The sequence below is a fragment of the Schistocerca serialis genome, chromosome 2, assembly GCF_023864345.2.
Source record: "Schistocerca serialis cubense isolate TAMUIC-IGC-003099 chromosome 2, iqSchSeri2.2, whole genome shotgun sequence".
In the NCBI taxonomy this organism is placed as follows: Eukaryota; Metazoa; Arthropoda; class Insecta; order Orthoptera; family Acrididae; genus Schistocerca; species Schistocerca serialis.
Window position 1 is genome coordinate 359,622,010 of NC_064639.1, and position 19,695 is coordinate 359,641,704.

Genomic DNA, 19,695 nt, shown 5'->3' on the forward strand with positions numbered 1-19,695 from the left:
TAGATATAGTAGGGGTCAGTGAAGTGAAGTGGAAGGAAGACAAGGATTTCTGGTCAGATGAGTATCGGGTAATATCAACAGCAGCAGAAAATGGTATAACAGGTGTAGGATTCGTTATGAATAGGAAGGTAGGCCAGAGGGTGTGTTACTGTGACCAGTTCAGTGACCGGGTTGTTCTAATCAGAATCGACAGCAGACCAACACCGACAACGATAGTTCAGGTATACATGCCGACGTCGCAAGCTGAAGATGAACAGATAGAGAAAGTGTATAAGGATATTGAAAGGGTAGTGTAGTATGTAAAGGGGGACGAAAATCTAATAGTCATGGGCGACTGGAATGCAGTTGTAGGGGAAGAAGTAGAGGAAAAGGTTACAGGAGAATATGGGCTTGGGACAAGTAATGAAAGAGGAGAAAGACTAATTGAGTTCTGTAACAAGTTTCAGCTAGTAATAGCGAATACCCTGTTCAAGAATCACAAGAGGAGGAGGTATACTTGGAAAAGGCCGGGAGATACGGGAAGATTTCAATTAGACTACATCATGGTCAGACAGAGATTCCGAAATCAGATACTGGATTGTAAGGCGTACCCAGGAGCAGATATAGACACAGATCACAATATTGTAGTGATGAAGAGTAGGCTGAAGTTCAAGACATTAGTCAGGAAGAATCAATACGCAAAGAAGTGGGATACGGAAGTACTAAGGAATGACGAGATACGTTTGAAGTTCTCTAACGCTATAGATACAGCAATAAGAAATAGCGCAGTAGGGAGTACAGTTGAAGAGGAATGGACATCTCTAAAAAGGGCCATCACAGAAGTTGGGAAGGAAAACATAGGTACAAAGAAGGTAGCTGCGAAGAAACCATGGGTAACAGAAGAAATACTTCAGTTGATTGATGAAAGGAGGAAGTACAAACATGTTCCGGGAAAATCAGGAATACAGAAATACAAGTCGCTGAGGAATGAAATAAATAGGAAGTGCAGGGAAGCTAAGACGAAATGGCTGCAGGAAAAATGTGAAGACATCGAAAATGATATGATTGTCGGAAGGACAGACTCAGCATACAGGAAAGTCAAAACAACCTTTGGTGACATTAAAAGCAACGGTGGTAACATTAAGAGTGCAACGGGAATTCCACTGTTAAATGCAGAGGAGAGAGCAGATAGGTGGAAAGAATACATTGAAAGCCTCTATGAGGGTGAGGATTTGTCTGATGTGATAGAAGAAGAAACAGGAGTCGATTTAGAAGAGATAGGGGATCCAGTATTAGAATCGGAATTTAAAAGAGCTTTGGAGGACTTACGGTCAAATAAGGCAGAAGGGATAGATAACATTCCATCAGAATTTCTAAAATCATTGGGGGAAGTGGCAACAAAACGACTATTCACGTTGGTGTGTAGAATATATGAGTCTGGCGATATACCATCTGACTTTCGGAAAAGCATCATCCACACAATTCCGAAGACGGCAAGAGCTGACAAGTGCGAGAATTATCGCACAATCAGCTTAACAGCTCATGCATCGAAGCTGCTTACAAGAATAATATACAGAAGAATGGAAAAGAAAATTGAGAATGCGCTAGGTGACGATCAGTTTGGCTTTAGGAAAAGTAAAGGGACGAGAGAGGCAATTCTGACGCGACGGCTAATAATGGAAGCAAGGCTAAAGAAAAATCAAGACAGTTTCATAGGATTTGTCGACCTGGAAAAAGCGTTCGACAATATAAAATGGTGCAAGCTGTTCGAGATTCTGAAAAAAACTAGGGGTAAGCTATAGGGAGAGACGGGTCATATACAATATGTACAACAACCAAGAGGGAATAATAAGAGTGGACGATCAAGAACAAAGCGCTCGTATTAAGAAGGGTGTAAGACAGGGCTGTAGCCTTTCGCCCCTACTCTTCAATCTGTACATCGAGGAAGCAATGATGGAAATAATAGAAAGGTTCAGGAGTGGAATTAAAATACAAAGTGGAAGGATATCAATGATACGATTCGCAGATGACATTGCTATCCTGAGTGAAAGTGAAAAAGAGTTAAATGATCTGCTGAACGGAATGAACAGTCTAATGAGAACGCAGTATGGTTTGAGAGTAAATCGGAGAAAGACGAAGGTAATGAGAAGTAGTAGAAATGAGAACAGCGAGAAACTTAACATCAGGATTGACGGTCACGAAGTCAATGAAGTTAAGGAATTCTGCTACCTAGGCAGTAAAATAAACAATGACGGACGGAGCAAGGAGGACATCAAAAGCAGACTCGCTATGGCAAAAAAGGCATTTCTGGCCAAGAGAAGTCTACTAATATCAAATATCGGCCTTAATTTGAGGAAGAAATTTCTGAGGATGTACGTCTGGAATGGTTCGAATGGCTCTGAGCACTATGGGACTCAACTGCTGTGGTCATAAGTCCCCTAGAACTTAGAACTACTTAAACCTAACTAACCTAAGGACATCACACACATCCATGCCCGAGGCAGGATTCGAACCTGCGACCGTAGCGGTCGTGCGGTTCCAGACTGTAGCGCCTTTAACCGCTCGGCTACTCCGGCCGGCCTGTACGTCTGGAGTACAGCATTGTAAGACAGTGAAACATGGACTGTGGGAAAACCGGAACAGAAGAGAATCGAAGCATTTGAGATGTGGTGCTATAGACGAGTGTTGAAAATTAGGTGGACTGATAAGGTAAGGAATGAGGAGGTTCTATGCAGAATCGGAGAGGAAATGAATATGTGGAAAACACTGATAAGGAGAAGGGACAGGATGATAGGACATCTGCTAAGACATGAGGGAATGACTTCCATGGTACTAGAGGGAGCTGTAGAGGGCAAAAACTGTAGAGGAAGACAGAGATTGGAATATGTCAAGCAAATAATTGAGGACAAATGCTACTCTGAGATGAAGAGGTTAGCACAGGAAAGGAATTCGTGGCGGGCCGCATCAAACCAGTCAGTAGACTGATGACAAAAAAACGAGTAACAATAAGCGTCCCTGGCGTAGAGAACAACTGAAAGATTTAAAAGCAAATAAGTCACCACCTGCGGAAGGAACCCAAATTCGGTTATACGAAGAGTACTCTACGGCACTGGCCCCTTACGTAGCTTGCATTTATCGTGGGTCTGTCACCCACCGCAAAGTCCCAAGCTACTGGAAAAGGGCGCAGGTGACTCCAGTATAAAAGAACGGACCCGCAAAATTACAGACCAATATCCCTAACCTCGGATTGGTGCAGAATCCTTGAACATACACTCAGTTCGATTATAATAAATTTTCTTGAGACCGAGAAGCTTATGTCCACGAATCAGCTTGATTTTAGAAAGCATCACTCCTGCGAAACTTAGCTTGCCCTTTTCTCGCATGAAATATTGCGAACTATGGATGAAGGACAACAGGAAAATTCGATATTTCTAGATTTCTGGAAAACATTTGACACGGTGCCCCATTGGAAGCTGTTAACGAGGGTACGAGCATATGGAATAAGTTCACAGGCATGTGACTGACTCAGAGTTCTTAAGTAAAAGAACCCAGTATGTTGTCCTTAACCGTCAATGTTCATCAGAGACAAGAGTCTCGTCAGGAGTGCCCAAGGAAGTGTGATAGTACCGCTGTTGTTCTCAATGTACATAAATGATTTGGCGGGCAGGGTGAGAATCAGTCTGCGTTTGTTTGCTGATGCTGCTGTGGTGTATGGTAAGGTGTAGAAGCTGAGTGACTGTAGGTTGATGCAAGATGACTTAGGCAAAATTTCTAGTTGGTGTGGTGAATGGCAGATAGCTCTAAATGTAGAAAATTGTAAATTAATGCGGATGAGTAGGAAAAACAAACCTGTAATGTTCGAATACAACATTGATAGTGTCCTGCTTGACACTGTCAAGTCATTTAAATATCTGGGCGTAACGATGCAAAGCAATATGAAATAGAACGAGAATTTGAGGACTGTGGTAGGAAAGGCGAATGTTTGATTTTGGTTTACCGGGAGAATTTTAGGGAAGTGTGGTTCATCTGTAAAGGAGACCGCATATAGGACGCTAGTGCGACCCATTCTTGAGTACTGCTAGAGTGTTTGGGATCCTTACTAGGTCGGATTAATGGAAGGCATCGAAGCAGTTCCGACAACACTTAAGTGTTACGGCGAAGCTTCGGGAACTCAAGTGGGAATAGCTGGAAGAAAGGCGACGTTCTTTTCGAGGAACACTATTGAAAAGCTTTACGCAACCGGCATTTGAAGCTGAGTACCGAAGGATTCAACGGCGCCAACATACAGGGCTATTACAAATGATTGAAGCGATTTCATAAATTCACTGTAGCTCCATTCATTGACATATGGTCACGACACACTACAGATATGTAGAAAAACTCATAAAGTTTTGTTCGGCTGAAGCCGCACTTCAGGTTTCTGCCGCCAGAGCGCTCGAGAGCGCAGTGAGACAAAATGGCGACAGGAGCCGAGAAAGCGTATGTCGTGCTTGAAATGCACTCACATCAGTCATTCATAACAGTGCAACGACACTTCAGGACAAAGTTCAACAAAGATCCACCAACTGCTAACTCCAATCGGCGATGGTATGCGCAGTTTAAAGCTTCTGGATGCCTCTGTAAGGGGAAATCAACGGGTCGGCCTGCAGTGAGCGAAGAAACGGTTGAACGCGTGCGGGCAAGTTTCACGCGTAGACCGCGGAAGTCGACGAATAAAGCAAGCAGGGAGCTAAACGTACCACAGCCGACGGTTTGGAAAATCTTACGGAAAAGGCTAAAGCAGAAGCCTTACAGTTTACAATTGCTACAAGCCCTGACACCCGATGACAAAGTCAAACGCTTTGAATTTTCGGCGCGGTTGCAACAGCTCGTGGAAGAGGATGCGTTCAGTGCGAAACTTGTTTTCAGTGATGAAGCAACATTTTTTCTTAATGGTGAAGTGAACAGACACAATGTGCGAATCTGGGCGGTAGAGAATCCTCACGCATTCTTGCAGCAAATTCGCAATTCACCAAAAGTTAACGTGTTTTGTGCAATCTCACGGTTTAAAGTTTACGGCCCTTTTTCTTCTGCGAAAAAAAGCGTTACAGGACACGTGTATCTGGATATGCTGGAAAATTGGCTCATGCCACAACTGGAGACCGACAGCGCCGACTTCATCTTTCAACAGAATGGTGCTCCACCGCACTTACATCATGATGTTCGGCATTTCTTAAACAGGAGATTGGAAAACCGATGGATCGGTCGTGGTGGAGATCGTGATCAGCAATTCATGTCATGGCCTCCACGCTCTCCCGACTTAACCCCATGAGATTTCTTTCTGTGGGGTTATGTGAAAGATTCAGTGTTTAAACCTCCTCTACCAAGAAACGTGCCAGAACTGCGAGCTCGCATCAACGATGCTTTCAAACTCATTGATGGGGACATGCTGTGCCGAGTGTGGGAGGAACTTGATTATCGGCTTGATGTCTGCCGAATCACTAAAGGGGCACATATCGAACATTTGTGAATGTCTAAAAAAACTTTTTGAGTTTTTGTATGTGTGTGCAAAGCATTGTGAAAATATCTCAAATAATAAAGTTATTGTAGACCCGTGAAATCGCTTCAATCATTTGTAATAACCCTGTACATTGCGTGTAAGGACCACGACGACAAGTTACGAGAAATTAGGGCTCATACTGACGAATATGGTCAGTCGTTTTTCCCTCGCTCTATTTACGAGTGGAATAGGAAAGGAAATGACTAGTAGTGTACAGGGTACCCTCCGCCACGCACCGTACGGTCTCTTGCGAAGGATCTACATAGATGTAGTATGCGGTTTTGCGCTGTCTTACGGTAAGATTGCTCTCTCCACTGTCAGCGTCTCCCCCATCGGTGGCAGCGTGTGGTGAGCATTACAGGGGACTACATCGAGGGCCTTTAGACCCAATTTTGCCTTGTCAGATGTATGTGTGCTATGCTGTAATCATTTTGCTCCATGAAACCAGTGTTGTCCTGTACGCTACTATAATAAATATGTGAGGCGCAACGTTTGCGTGTTCTTGAACGCCCGTACATGTAGTCCCCAACTCGTTCTTTCATTTGTACATGTCGCATGTTGCAACCGGGCTGAAAAAAAAAATAGTTTCAATGATTTCTGCCCCAATTCTCGTAATAATAATAATAATCGTAAAACAAATGAAATGTTTTAATATAATAATAATTTGTTTACATCCGCGCTTAGTACATCGCTTTAACAAATGGCTCTGAGCACTATGGGACTTAACATATGAGGTCATCAGTCCCCTAGAACTCAGAACTACTTAAACCTAACTAACCTAAGGACATCACACACATCCATGCCCGAGGCAGGACTCGAAACTGCGACCGTAGCGGTCGCGCGGTTCCAGACTGAAGCGCCTAGAACTGCTCGGCCACAGCGGCCGGCAACGCTTTAACGCAACTTCCAAGAAACTTCAGTTCTGATAAATATAGCATTTGAAAGCAGACTTGCCGTCGGCAGCAGGTCCGGTGGCCTGTAGACGGTCTCCTTTACTTGGCTGCAAAGCTCTACGAAGGCGGTCGGGGTGCAAGTTCATACACGTGACCAAGAAACTGGAAAGCATCTAGTGTAAAAAATTTCTTTCCATTTTCGAAACTCAGTTTTTATGCTGCTTTTATGAGATGTTTGGAAATTGACAGTGTGACCTACACGAAATTGATGATTTTCAAATGAATAGTAATATTAGTTCACATCTTCTATTTGGGAAACATGGTCCCATCTCTGTCAGACATTTAATTGTCAACTGCAAACTAATCGCGTATATGGCGGCCATTTCAGCAATACAATTCTCAACTCTCTACCAGAAGTTACTCATCACTTGGGCTTGGACAATCAGACCCACGACTTCAGTGACAGCTCTCAGTTCCATTAAACTTGGACGTTTGTTAACATGTGTATCATCTTTCATATACCTGCGCGGACTACCAAAATAATTTTTTTCTAAAGGAATTTATGCACTTTGTAAGCGCTGGTGGACTTGCATTGAGCGTGAGGAAGATTATGTTGAAAAGTAATACAGCTTTGTACCACTTCTGCACAATAAATAATAATTTTAAAAAATTTAAGGTTTTCATTTGACTCATCTTCGTATTTCGTGAGCTACGCAAGGTCGATCAGGAGCCCAAAAAATATAATTCCGTTAAACTGATCCATTTAAATGAAAATACAAATCATTGCTTGTAAGCACTATTACATTTGTGTCATCTTTAAAGATCACATGCATATGTACAGGGAGGTCTTCTCATTGTTGTAAATCGCTATCTTTCATCTGCTGCCGGTCGGAGTGGCCGAGCGGTTCTAGTCGCTACAGTCTGGAACCGCGTGACCGCTACGGTCGCAGGTTCGAATCCTGCCTCGGGCATGGATGTGTGTGATGTCCTTAGGTTAGTTAGGTTTAAGTAGTTCTAGGGGACTGATGACCTCAGCAGTTAAGTCCCATAGTGCTCAGAGCCATTTGAACCATTTTGATCTGCTGAACCGTTACCATTGTATCTTGTATTCAAATGGAATTCTAAATCCAGGCTTTTTCTCTGGCGCCTTCTACTTAAAAATATTTCCTGTTGCCTTGAAAGCTGTAATCCACCGCAGTAACGTACTGCGACTTGGAGCTGCGCCATTAAAATAGCTATGAAATATCAGCCGTGTTGTAATGACAGACACAGGATTTAGGACAAAGGTATTGTACACCAACGTGAGATGATCTATCGTCCACTGTTCCATTGGTATTGATATGGAGGACAGCCCCGAAGTGAATGCGCTGTCTCCCTCCCGTCACTGACATAGCAGTCCGTTTTGATTAGTAGAATGGAGTTTGGATTCTTTTAGAGCGACACCAGTGTGATACGGAGAATTTTATTGAATGTAGCCTAATGTGTAATACATTTAGGTTAATGCACCTAAAAAAATCAACATTTCAATATTTAGCAGACTTCCCACAGGTTTCCTTCAGAGAATGGATTCTTGTCGACAATTAGTGAACGAGACGTTCAAACAACGCAGGTTCGATTTAATGGTACCAGACACGCTCTATCATCCCTCTCAGCTGAATTTTCGATGGAAAGCAATATTAGTGGAACTTTTTTTGAATTAGTGACCAGATTTACCAACAGAACTCAAGTCAGAAGAGTTTGCTAGCCACCACAGTCTCTGGAAATCCACATCATTCAGTCATTGCTGTGCAACCCTTGATCGGTGGCAACTGAGACTGTCATCTTGAAAAATAAATTGCCCAAGGTTTTCACCACTGAAATGGTCGCTAACTTTGTTCATTACTTCCTTTTCAACGATTTTACAGTATTCCATACGACTGACTTCATCTCTACATATTTTTACCCTTCCTTTGGAACAGAAGACACCCATACTACACCCTTTTACTAAACTTTTCGATTTGAATAACACACTCTTTGTTCAGTTCCTCTCCAGTTTCAATTGAGTGTTTCAAGCCATCATCGCTTCCACACACACACACACCAAACTTCTTTTCGACATAGAAAATTACTCTGTCTCCGTCTCGTACGATCCAGTCTTCATACATGTTGCAAACTGAATCATCGCTGCAATGTTTTTCATAGTCAGCGTAGGTTTCTTCTTGATAGTCTTCTTCCTGACCTGGCATTCATCTTTGAAAGTCGTCTAAACATTGTTCTATGTGAAATACACTTCTGAAAATCTCATTGTTTTGAAAGCAATATCACTTGAACTCATTTTCCTTTCCGCTTGGTGTCGTTAGCTTGACATTTTGGTACCTCTCTGCTTTTATAAAGATATACCCAGTTTCGTAGTCAATGAACAATTTCCTTGCAATTTCCCTGTTCGAATATCCTGTATTTTTTTAGCGCTACCACCATTCCTTGCTTCCTCGATGAAATATCATTCTATCTTACCATAACCTAAAGCGAGAATTGTAGGTTACATATTCTGCAGGGACCTTTTACAAATACTTAAAACCATAGCAATATTACAACAATGCTGTGCATCTCACAAAACGTAGCATCCTACAACTACAATATCAACGAGTCACGGCTGGAACACAGTCAACTCATAGAAATACCCGGTTGTAACACTTAGTAGAAAGATTAAATAGAATGATCGCATAGGTTCAGTCGTAGGTATAGCAAACGGCAGACTTCGCTTTATTGGTAGAGTTCTAGGGAAATACAGCAGTCTACAAAGGAGGTTACTTACAAATCGCTCGCGTTTCCCATCCTGAAATATTGTCAAGTTTATGGAACCCGTACCAGATAGGACCAACAGGGGATATTGAACGTATACACAGAAGGGCAGCACAGATGGTTGCACTTTTATGCGGCCGTTGGGAGAGTGTCACAGAAATTCATAAGAAACTGAACTGGTAGACTCTTTAAGATAGACGTAAACTGTTCCGAGAAAGGCTACTTACAAAGTTTCCAGAACCACCTTTCAGTGATAACTCTGGGAATATACGACAACCTCCTACGTATCGCACCAGTAGAAATCGTGGGAACCAAATTAATTACAGGATGCACTTTTTTTCTTTATTGTTATTTCATGCCCCTGCCCCACACTGGCAGGGTAGGGCTGACAACGGCACAACCCGTCGCTCTTCAGCCCAGTGGCATACAAACAATAAAAGAGCAAACTCATACATAAAAAAGGGAGGAGAAAGGGGGATATAAAAATACATTAAATGGAGATAAAGGAAGTTAAAATATACACTAACACGGGGACAGTTAAAGTCGACATACATTTAAAATAACACAGTTGGCGATTAGTGGGGCACTTAAAATACACTGAAGTCACACAAACAAGTTAAAAGTCAGGATGCACAGAGGCATTTGAACTGTTGTTTTCCCCGCGGTCCTTACGTGAAAGAGTCGTAAAATCCGATACATGAACTTCACAGTTGCTGGCAGAGTACAGGTGTAGATGCACATGTGTTTAACAAGAAGTAACACACAAAATATTAAACTGAAACTTATTGTGACTTATTTTCTCTCCGGATGGAAGGAAAACGAGCTTTTCACGCTTCAGCAGCTATTAGTAGGCACAAAGTTTCACAAGGGACTACTACTATGCCATCTAGTGGCATAATGATAAATTATTGGTACTTGTCAACAAGATTTTTCAATCGTGTTGACTTCGTAGTATATCTATTTTTAAACCCAGAAAATAAAATTATTTTCATAAAATGTTATTTTACATATTTCAATGAATGTTTCAGACTGAAGTAGGGTTCTACAAATATCAACATCCAAGCACAACATTAAGTGAAATGAAAAACAAGAAAATATTGCAGTTCAACTAACGAGGAAACATCACCCACTCGACGTCACATTTTGAGGAGAAGAAGCCTACTTGCAAACGATTAAGCACGAAAGTCTGGACCATAATTTTGATAATATGCAGTAATGACTTTCTAAATGTACAGCATTTAAACTTATGCGGTTCCCTTCGTTTGTTAATGCAGCAGCCTGAAAGTACTATACAGCATAATGAATAAGTGGATTGTGAAACGCTGTTTCGACACTGATAACATGCATGCGGTTCCCTTCGTTTGTTAATGCAGCAGCCTGAAAGTACTATACAGCATAATGAATAAGTGGATTGTGAAACGCTGTTTCGACACTGATAACATGCTTCGTTCATTGTGTCTAAGTGCGCTGTTTCTAACCTGTAGCTGGCACCAGAGATCTGTTTGCTTTGAACATTTTTATGTTGCGATTCACAAATGCAGTGTAAATGAATGAAATAATGTTTCAAAAAAAATGGTTCAAATGGCTCTGAGCAAGCACTATGGGACTTAACATCTGAGGTCATTAGTCCCCTAGAACTTAGAATTACTTAAACCTAACTAACCCAAGGACATCACACACATCCATGCCCGAGGCAGGATTCGAATCTGCGACCGGAGCGGTCGCGCGGACCAGACTGAAGCGCCTAGAACCGCTTTTTTTTTTTTTTTTTTTTTTTTTTTAATCTCATTTTGTTCGCTTTCGTTCGTTGTATCTGCTCGGGGCGGACGTCGTAAGACATCCGTTCAAGTTCGTTGTTGATCGATTAACTAACCCTCTGACCGAACACGCTGAGCTACCGTGCCGGCTTTCGGCCACAGCAGCCGACAAATATTGTTTCATCAAAGAAGTAACTTAGCGCTATTGAATTATTTACATGGTTGTTGTTTGCTATTTTCTTTCGATTTTAAAGCTGGCACTGTTAAAGTGAAGTTCATTCGCAGGAAGTGCGCTATTTTTCAGTACGATTGGAATGATTAAATCATAAATACAAATAATTAGCTTCATTTCATAGTTATTCTTCAGTTACTTAGGTTTATTAATTTTGATTTTAGAGCGTATGTAGAGCTGCAGAATATCAATACGAGAATATCGTTAAAATAATATTGAACGTATATATGCGTAAGGTTGACAATTTAAGTACTCGCTATTTCTGGTGTAGAATAACATGTTTTCGAAAGATTTCAAAGCTCGTTGGGCAGATATATCCACCTTCCACCTCCTGCCTTTCCACATCCCCAAAGAGGTCCCTGGTTGTCAAATGGTTCAAATGGCTCTGAGTACTATGGGACTTAACATCCGAGGTCATCAGTCCCCTAGAACTTAGAACTACTTAAACCTGACTAACCTAATAACATCACACACATCCGTGCCCGAGGCAGGATTCGAACCTGCGACGCAGCAGTTGCGCGGTTACGGACTGAAGCGCCTAGAACCGCTCGGCCATCCCTGGTTGTCACTCTGCTGTACAGTACTTCAGGCTCGGGCATTAAGTGGCTGTAGTAGAGTAGAGCAAGTGACAAACAACCAGTTCCCGCGAAGATGGCTGTAACTGCATAATATCAGAGTTATTGTAGTGTCATAGATCGGTACCACTCCCACCTGTGTCTCACAGTTCGCAATAGAAATACACATTTCTGAGAGGCACCGATAGTGGTCGCCCGGGGATCTGGCGGATCCAGTGCTGCGCAGCCACTGCGCCACACCTTCTGCAGTTTCGACTACAAGTGCCCTCTGTCGCCGTGATATAGGATGGCTGGCGGGAGCTACACACCAGTCTCAGTCGCAGTCTTCGATAGCCTTCAGTCTTAGTCAGTCTTCGACAATTAGTAGCTCGAATAGTTCAGAAGGTAGTTCAAACCAGTCACGAGCAGCTGAGGCCTGGTGCCATGACGCCTCGTCATCCGCAAAAGTTCCATCGTTGTTTGGGAAAATGAAGTCCATGAATGGCTGTAAATAGTCTCCAAGTAGCCGAACGTAAACTTTTCCAGTCAACGATCGGACTAATGGGACCAGAGGACCCAGTCCAATCCACATAAACACAGGCCACACCATTATGGAGCCAAACCAGCTTGCACAGTGCCTTGTTGACAACTTGGGTCCACGGCTTCGTGGGATCTGGGCCACACTCGAACCCTACCATCAGCTCTTACCAACTGGAATCCGGACTCATCTGACGAGGCCACGGTTTTCCAGTCGTGTAGGGTCCAACCAATTTGGTCGAGGGGCCCAGGAGAGGTGCTCCAAGCGATGTCGTGCTGTTAGCAAAGGCATTCCCGGTGTTCAACTGCAAAAAATGGTTCAAATGGCTCCGAGCATTATGGGACATAACGTCTAATGTCATCAGTCCCCTAGAACTTAGAACTACTTAAACCTAACTAACCTAATAACATCACACACAGCCATCCCCGAGGCAGGATTCGAACCTACGACCGTAGCAGTCGCGCGGTTCCAGACTGTAGCGCCTAGAACCGCTCTGCCACACCGGCCGGCTGTTCAACTGCTGCCACAGCCTATTAACACCAAATTTCGCCGCATTGTCCTAACGCATATATTCGTCGTACGTTCGACTTCTGCGATTATTTCACGCTGTGTTTCTTAGCACTGACAACTCTACGCTCATACCACTGCACTTGCTCTGTAAGTGAAGGCATTCAACCACTGCATTGTTCATGATAAAATGTAATTCCTGAAATCTGGTATTCCCGGCACACTCTTTATGTGGTGTCACCGCCAGACACCACACTTGCTAGGTGGTAGCCTTTAAATCGGCCGCGGTCCGTTAGTATACGTCGGACCCGCGTGTCGCCACTGTCAGTGATTGCAGACCGAGCGCCACCACACGGCAGGTCTAGAGAGACGTCCTAGCACTCGCCCCAGTTGTACAGCCGACGTTAATAGCAATGGTTCACTGACAAAAACGCTCTCATTTGCCGAGACGATAGTTAGCTTAGCCTTCAGCTACGTCATCTGCTACGACCTAGCAAGGCGCCATTACCCGTTAATATTGAAATTATAAAACATGTATCAACAAGAGCGATGTACACCACTTATGGATTAAAGTTAAGTATTACATCAACTACGTACTTTATTTGCTACTATTAATTCCCTTAACTGTTCCAGACCTCGCGCCAGCCTGCGTGAGCTTAAGCGCGTGCCTTTCGGCTTCCTCTCATAGTGACTTGGCTGTCTTGCCAAGTCACAACACTTTACACTGTAGATCTCGAGATACTGAATCCCCTAACGATTTCCGAAATGGGATGTCTAGCTCCAACTACCATTCCGCGTCTAAAGTCTGCTACTTCCCGTCGTGAGGCCTTAGTGATGTCGGAAAACTTTTTGTGTGAATCACCTGAGTAAAAATGACAGCGCCGCCATCACACTGCCCTCTTGTACCTTGTGCACGCGATACTACTGCCGGCTGTACATGTGCACGTCGCTATCCCCCGTCTTTTTGTCACCCGAGTGTATACTTCAAACACGAGTGAAGCACCCAGAAGACATTGTTGGATGGCAATGTAACTTCGTGTACGTGCACACGACCAGCAGGTATGTAAAAGATTAAGCTGACCGGTGTGGCCGAGCGGTTCTAGGCGCTTCAGTCTGGAACCGCGCTGCCACTACGGTCGCAGGTTCGAATCCTGCCTCGGGCATGGATGTGTGTGCTGTCCTTAGGTTAGTTACGTTTAAGTAGTTCTAAGTTCTAGGGGACTGATGACCTCAGATGTTAAGTCCCATAGTGCTCAGAGCCATTTGAACCATTTGTAAATGATTAGACTTACAATTTTCTGTGACAGCTACAACGGTCTCCTAGGTGCATTAGCGTAGTTCGTGTTTAATATTGTTCCCAGGGATGGTGTGGCACACAAGGGGCGCGAAGAGCGTCAGACTTTCAATGATCACTGAGAAGTACACGGAGATGCTGCGTACACATGTGAGGTAGCGTTATCAGGACCTTCCAGAGTTTTAGAGGTCCCTCGATGTGGGTGTCCATTTGGCCGCCTGGTCGAATGGTGCACTGTCTGGCCCGATGTTAGCAGAGGGAGCCTCAAACTGCACTACGCTCTTAAAAATTCTTTTTTTGTAATAACTGGACCTTATTGCTTTCCATTCTATTGTAAAGTGACTTCGCAACGCTTGGAGAAAGCCATAAGTTAAATAAAACTCCCGATTACTTTATTTTCGTGTTTGTAGCACCCTGTAGTGCACCTCTCCTTACCGTTGTGTACGAAGTGATAAACAATAGTTATGGCCCAAATTATCGCCTGTAGCAAGAGTTTTTTTTTTTTTTTTTGCTTTTTTTATTTCAGTCTCTGATCACAATATGAATTCTTTAGACGATGACCGGTTTCAGTCATCCTCAGATCTTTTTTACACCATGTCCTAAAGTGATACGGCCATAATGGCATCGTCAAAACATATAAATATAATCAGCATGGCATCGTCACATCGATTATGTCGCAGTTGGTGAGTTCTTTTTTTACTTGAAGATGAGGTCGAGTTGGTCATGATTCCTTGTAAGTAGGATATTTCTGTGGACTTGACTTTTCTAGCCAGTCCAAAAACGTGCATTTCCAGTAGGTCACTATGCACGGAAATAGATAAATGCTCTTACAGAACTGTATTTTGAGGACAATCATGACCCCAAGGCCCCCTCCCACCCTTCCCTCCCTCCGAATTGGACCCTCACATGTAACGAGTGCAGCGTTGCTTTTTAGCAGCAGTCACTTACCTGGATTCTCCTGCAGCGTGAGAACGCTTCCCTCTTGCTGTAGCGTAGCAACTAACCTCTGAGGCAGGTACACAGGTCCGCAGCTGTGCAGAGAAGGCGGTGCCAGGCGGGCAGCGAAGCAGCCGACCTGCAGTCGCATTGGAGGGCGCAGCGTCGGCCACACAGAGGACAAAGCCTCTGCAGTCCGCGGGCACCGGCCACAGCCCGGGGCCGCCGGAGCACAGGGGCCCACTGCGGAAACAGAGCAGCGTCGTCTACTTGGCGTCGCCTCGTGACTGGGGAAGGCGTGCGGCATTTGGACAGGAAAGCTGTGGACGTAGGAGTCCGCTGGGAGGGAGAGGAGGCATTTACCCCCTCCTGGTATGTGGAGGATGTAGTGTTTCAACGTCTGGAGCTGCACCACTACAGGTCTTGCTGCCATCACGATGTATGATAAAGTAAATTTGTTTCATGTTCAGCGCGGAGCCTTGGCATCATTCCTCTCAACAGCGAGTAGTTCGCCTTCCCTAATGTCCGCACATGCATTGACAATGCGCTGACGCATGTTGTCAGGCGCTGTCGATGGATCAAGATAGCAAATATCCTTCAACTTTCCCCACAGAAAAAATCCGAGGACGTCAGATCCGATGAACGTGCTTCGACGACCAATCCACCTGTCGTGAAATATGCTATTCAATACCGCTTCAACCGCACGCGAGGTATGTGGCGGACATCGATCATGTTGGAAGTACATCGTCATTCTGTCATGCAGTGAAACATCTTGTAGTAACATTGGTAGAACATTACGTACGAAATCAGCATACATTGCACCATTTAGATTGCCATTGCTAAAATGGTGGCCAATTATCCTTTCTCCCATAATGCTTCACCATACATTAACCCGCCAAGGTCGCTGATGTTCCACTTGTCGCAGCCATCGTGGATTTTCCGTTGCCCAATAGTGCATATTATGCCGGTTTACGTTACCGCTGTTGGTGAATGACACTTCGTCGCTAAATAGAACGCGTGCAAAAAATCTGTCATCGTCCCGTAATTTCTCTTGTGCCCAGTGACAGAACTGTAAACGACGTTCAAAGTCGTCGCCATGCAATTTCTGGTACATAGAAATGTGGTACGGGTGTAATAGATGTTGATGTAGCATTCTCAACACCGACGTTTTTGAGATTCCGGATTCTCGCGCAATTTGTCGCTACTGATGTACGGACTAGCCGCGACAGCAGCTAAAAGACCTACTTGGGCATCATCATTTGTTGCCGGTAGTGGTTGACATTTCACATGTGGCTGAACACTTCCTGTTTCCTAAAATAACGTAACTATCCAGCGAACGTTCCGGACACTTGGATGACGACGTCCAGGATACCGAGCAGCATGCATAGCACCCGCCCGTTGGGCATTTTGATCACAATAGCCATACAACACGATATCGAGCATTTCCGCAATTGGTAAACGGTCCATTTTAACACGGGTAATGTATCACGAAGCAAATACCGTCCGCACTGGCGGAATGTTACGTGATACCACGTACTTACACGTTTGTGACTATTACAGCGCCATCTATCACAAAGCGAAAAAGTGATCCAACTAAAACCTTCATATTTCTTTACGTGCTACATGAATACGTATTAAAAATGGGGGTTCCTATTTAAAAAAAACACAGTTGATATCTGTTTGATCTATGGCACCGCCATTTAGCGGGCCAACCACAGCGCCATCTGGTTTCCCCCTTCAAGCTAGACGAGTTTCGTTCTTTGTAGATTTTTCGTTTGATGCTTATTTCGTGAGATATTCGGCCCGGCAACTATCAATGGACCACCCTGTGTACACTAAAGAGCCAAAGAAACTGGTACACCTGCCTAATACACTCCTGGAAATTGAAATAAGAACACCGTGAATTCATTGTCCCAGGAAGGGGAAACTTTATTGACACATTCCTGGGGTCAGATACATCACATGATCACACTGAACGATGGGTTCGATGACGGTTTGGATGTACCGTGCACTATTCAGTGTCCCCTCGACGATCACCAGTGGTGTACGGCCAGTGTAGGAGATCGCTCCCCACACCATGATGCCGGGTGTTGGCCCTGTGTGCCTCGGTCGTATGCAGTCCTGATTGTGGCGCTCACCTGCACGGCGCCAAACACGCATACGACCATCATTGGCACCAAGGCAGAAGCGACTCTCATAGCTGAAGACGACACATCTCCATTCGTCCCTCCATTCACGCCTGTCGCGACACCACTGGAGGCGGGCTGCACGATGTTGGGGCGTGAGCGGAAGACGGCCTAACGGTGTGCGGGACCGTAGCCCAGCTTCATGGAGACGGTTGCGAATGGTCCTCGCCGATACCCCAGGAGCAACAGCGTCCCCAATTTGCTGGGAAGTGGCGGTGCGGTCCCCTACGGCACTGCGTAGGATCCTACGGTCTTGGCGTGCATCCGTGCGTCGCTGCGGTCCGGTCCCAGGTCGACGGGCACGTGCGCCTTCCGCCGACCACTGGCGACAACATCGATGTACTGTGGAGACCTCACGCCCCACGTGTTGAGCAATTCGGCGGTACGTCCACCCAGCCTCCCGCATGCCCACTATACGCCCTCGCTCAAAGTCCGTCAACTGCACATACGGTTCACGTCCACGCTGTCGCGGCATGCTACCAGTGTTAAAGACTGCGATGGAGCTCCGTATGCCACGGCAAACTGGCTGACACTGACGGCGGCGGTGCACAAATGTTGCGCAGCTAGCGCCATTCGACGGCCAACACCGCGGTTCCTGGTGTGTCCGCTGTGCCGTGCGTGTGATCATTGCTTGTACAGCCCTCTCGCAGTGTCCGGAGCAAGTATGGTGGGTCTGACACACCGGTGTCAATGTGTTCTTTTTTCCATTTCCAGAAGTGTAATTGCGTAGGGTCCCCGGGAGCACGCAAAAGTGAAACTACACGACGTGGCATTCACTCGACTAATATCTGAAGTAGTGCTGAAGGGAACTGACACCTTGACTCTTGCAGGGCTGATCATAAATCCGTAAGAGTAGGAGGGGGTGAAGAACAGCATATTGCAAGGCATCCCAGATACGCTCAATAATGTTCACGTCTGGGGAGTTTGGTGGCCAGCGTAAGTGTTTAAACTCAGAAGAGTGTTCCTGAAGCCACTCTGTAGCAATTCTGTACGAGTGGGGTTTCGCATTGTCCTGCTGGAATTGCCCAAGCCCGTCGGAATGCACAATGGACATGAATGGACGCAACTGATCGGACAGGATACTTACGTACGTGTCACCTGTCAGAGTCGTTTCTAGACGTATCAGAGATCTACTATCACTCCAACTGCACGCGCCCCACACCATTACAGAGCCTCCACCAGCTTGAACAATCCCCTGCTGACATGCGGAGTCCATGGATTCACGAGGTTGTCTCCATACCCGCACACGGCCATCTGCTTGATACAGTTGGAAAAGAGACTCGTCCAACCAGGTAACATGTTTCCAGTCATTAACAGCCCAATGTCGGTGTTGATGGGCCCAGGTGAGGCGTAAAGCTTAGTGTCGTGCAGTCATCAAGGGTACACGAGTGGGCTTTCGGCTCTGAAAGCCGGTATCGATGATGATTCGTTGAATGATTCACACGCTGACAATTGTTGGTGACCCAGAATTGAAATCAGCAGCAATTTGCGGAAGAGTTGCACTTTTGTCACGTTCAAAGGTTCTCTTCAATCGTTGTTGGTCCCGTTCTTGCAGGGTCTTTTTCCGGCCGCAGCGATGTCGTAGATTTCACGTTTTACCGGATTCCTGAAATTCACGGTACCCTCGTGAAATGGTCGTACGGGAAAATCCCCACTTCATCGCTGCCTCGGACATGCTGTGTTTCATCGCTGTGCGCCGACTATAACACCACATTCAAACGCACTTAAATCTTGATAACCTGCCACTGTAGCAGCAGTAATCGATCTAACAAGTGCGCCAGGCACTTGTTCACTTATACAGGGGTTGCCGACCACAGCACCGTATTCTGCCTGTTACATGTCTCTGCATTTGAATATGCATGCCTATACCAGTTTCTTTGGCGCTTCAGTGTATCATGATCTGTATCATGTTCAACGCGGAGTCTTGGGATCAGCGAATGGACCTTGTGGAGCGGTTTGCCGGCTTTGAGGTGCTGGCCCAAGCTATTGCCGACATGCAAGGTAACCATACTCGCAAGAAGATGCGTGTCGCTGAATAAAGATGCGCTCATTGTTATTAAAACTGCAGAAATGAAAGAAACAGATAAGGGGTCATGCAACGATGTTTCAGATCACGTTTAGCCACATTTACTTGTAACCTTTGTTAAATAACGTGACGCTTTTGTAACTGGCAGTAGACTGTTTATCAAAGTGCAATGAATTCTTGTGATTTGTTGAACGTTACTCCGTGGTCGAGTGATGAATTTTTTACCTGCAATGCTTAGCATATGATTACTAGAAGAATAATTCCGAAACGCATTAATAATGCTCAGTCAAAATGTTTTGCCAATACAACGGGTGAAAGCATAGTGCGAAGTGAAAAACAATGAAAAACGGGAGGAACATGCAAAGGAAGCAATAACAACAGGTATACATTCACATATAAAATTGCCACATACAGAACTGAATCGGTTATTTATGAAAGGGCTCTTGTCACGAAAAGTAAACTGTTAGGAAATT

At 44.9% G+C, this 19,695-nt stretch overlaps 1 protein-coding gene across 3 annotated transcripts in view; it reads right to left on the bottom strand.

Annotated features, from left to right (window-relative positions):
• LOC126457178 (uncharacterized) overlaps nucleotides 1–19,695 on the bottom strand; it is a 175,628-nt gene that overhangs the window by 109,492 nt on the left and 46,441 nt on the right. For all 3 annotated transcript variants that reach the window (XM_050093262.1, XM_050093264.1, XM_050093263.1), the window contains exon 3: nucleotides 15,079–15,253. In XM_050093262.1, the coding sequence (XP_049949219.1) occupies nucleotides 15,079–15,253 (175 nt within the window). The remainder of the gene's footprint in view (nucleotides 1–15,078; nucleotides 15,254–19,695) is intronic.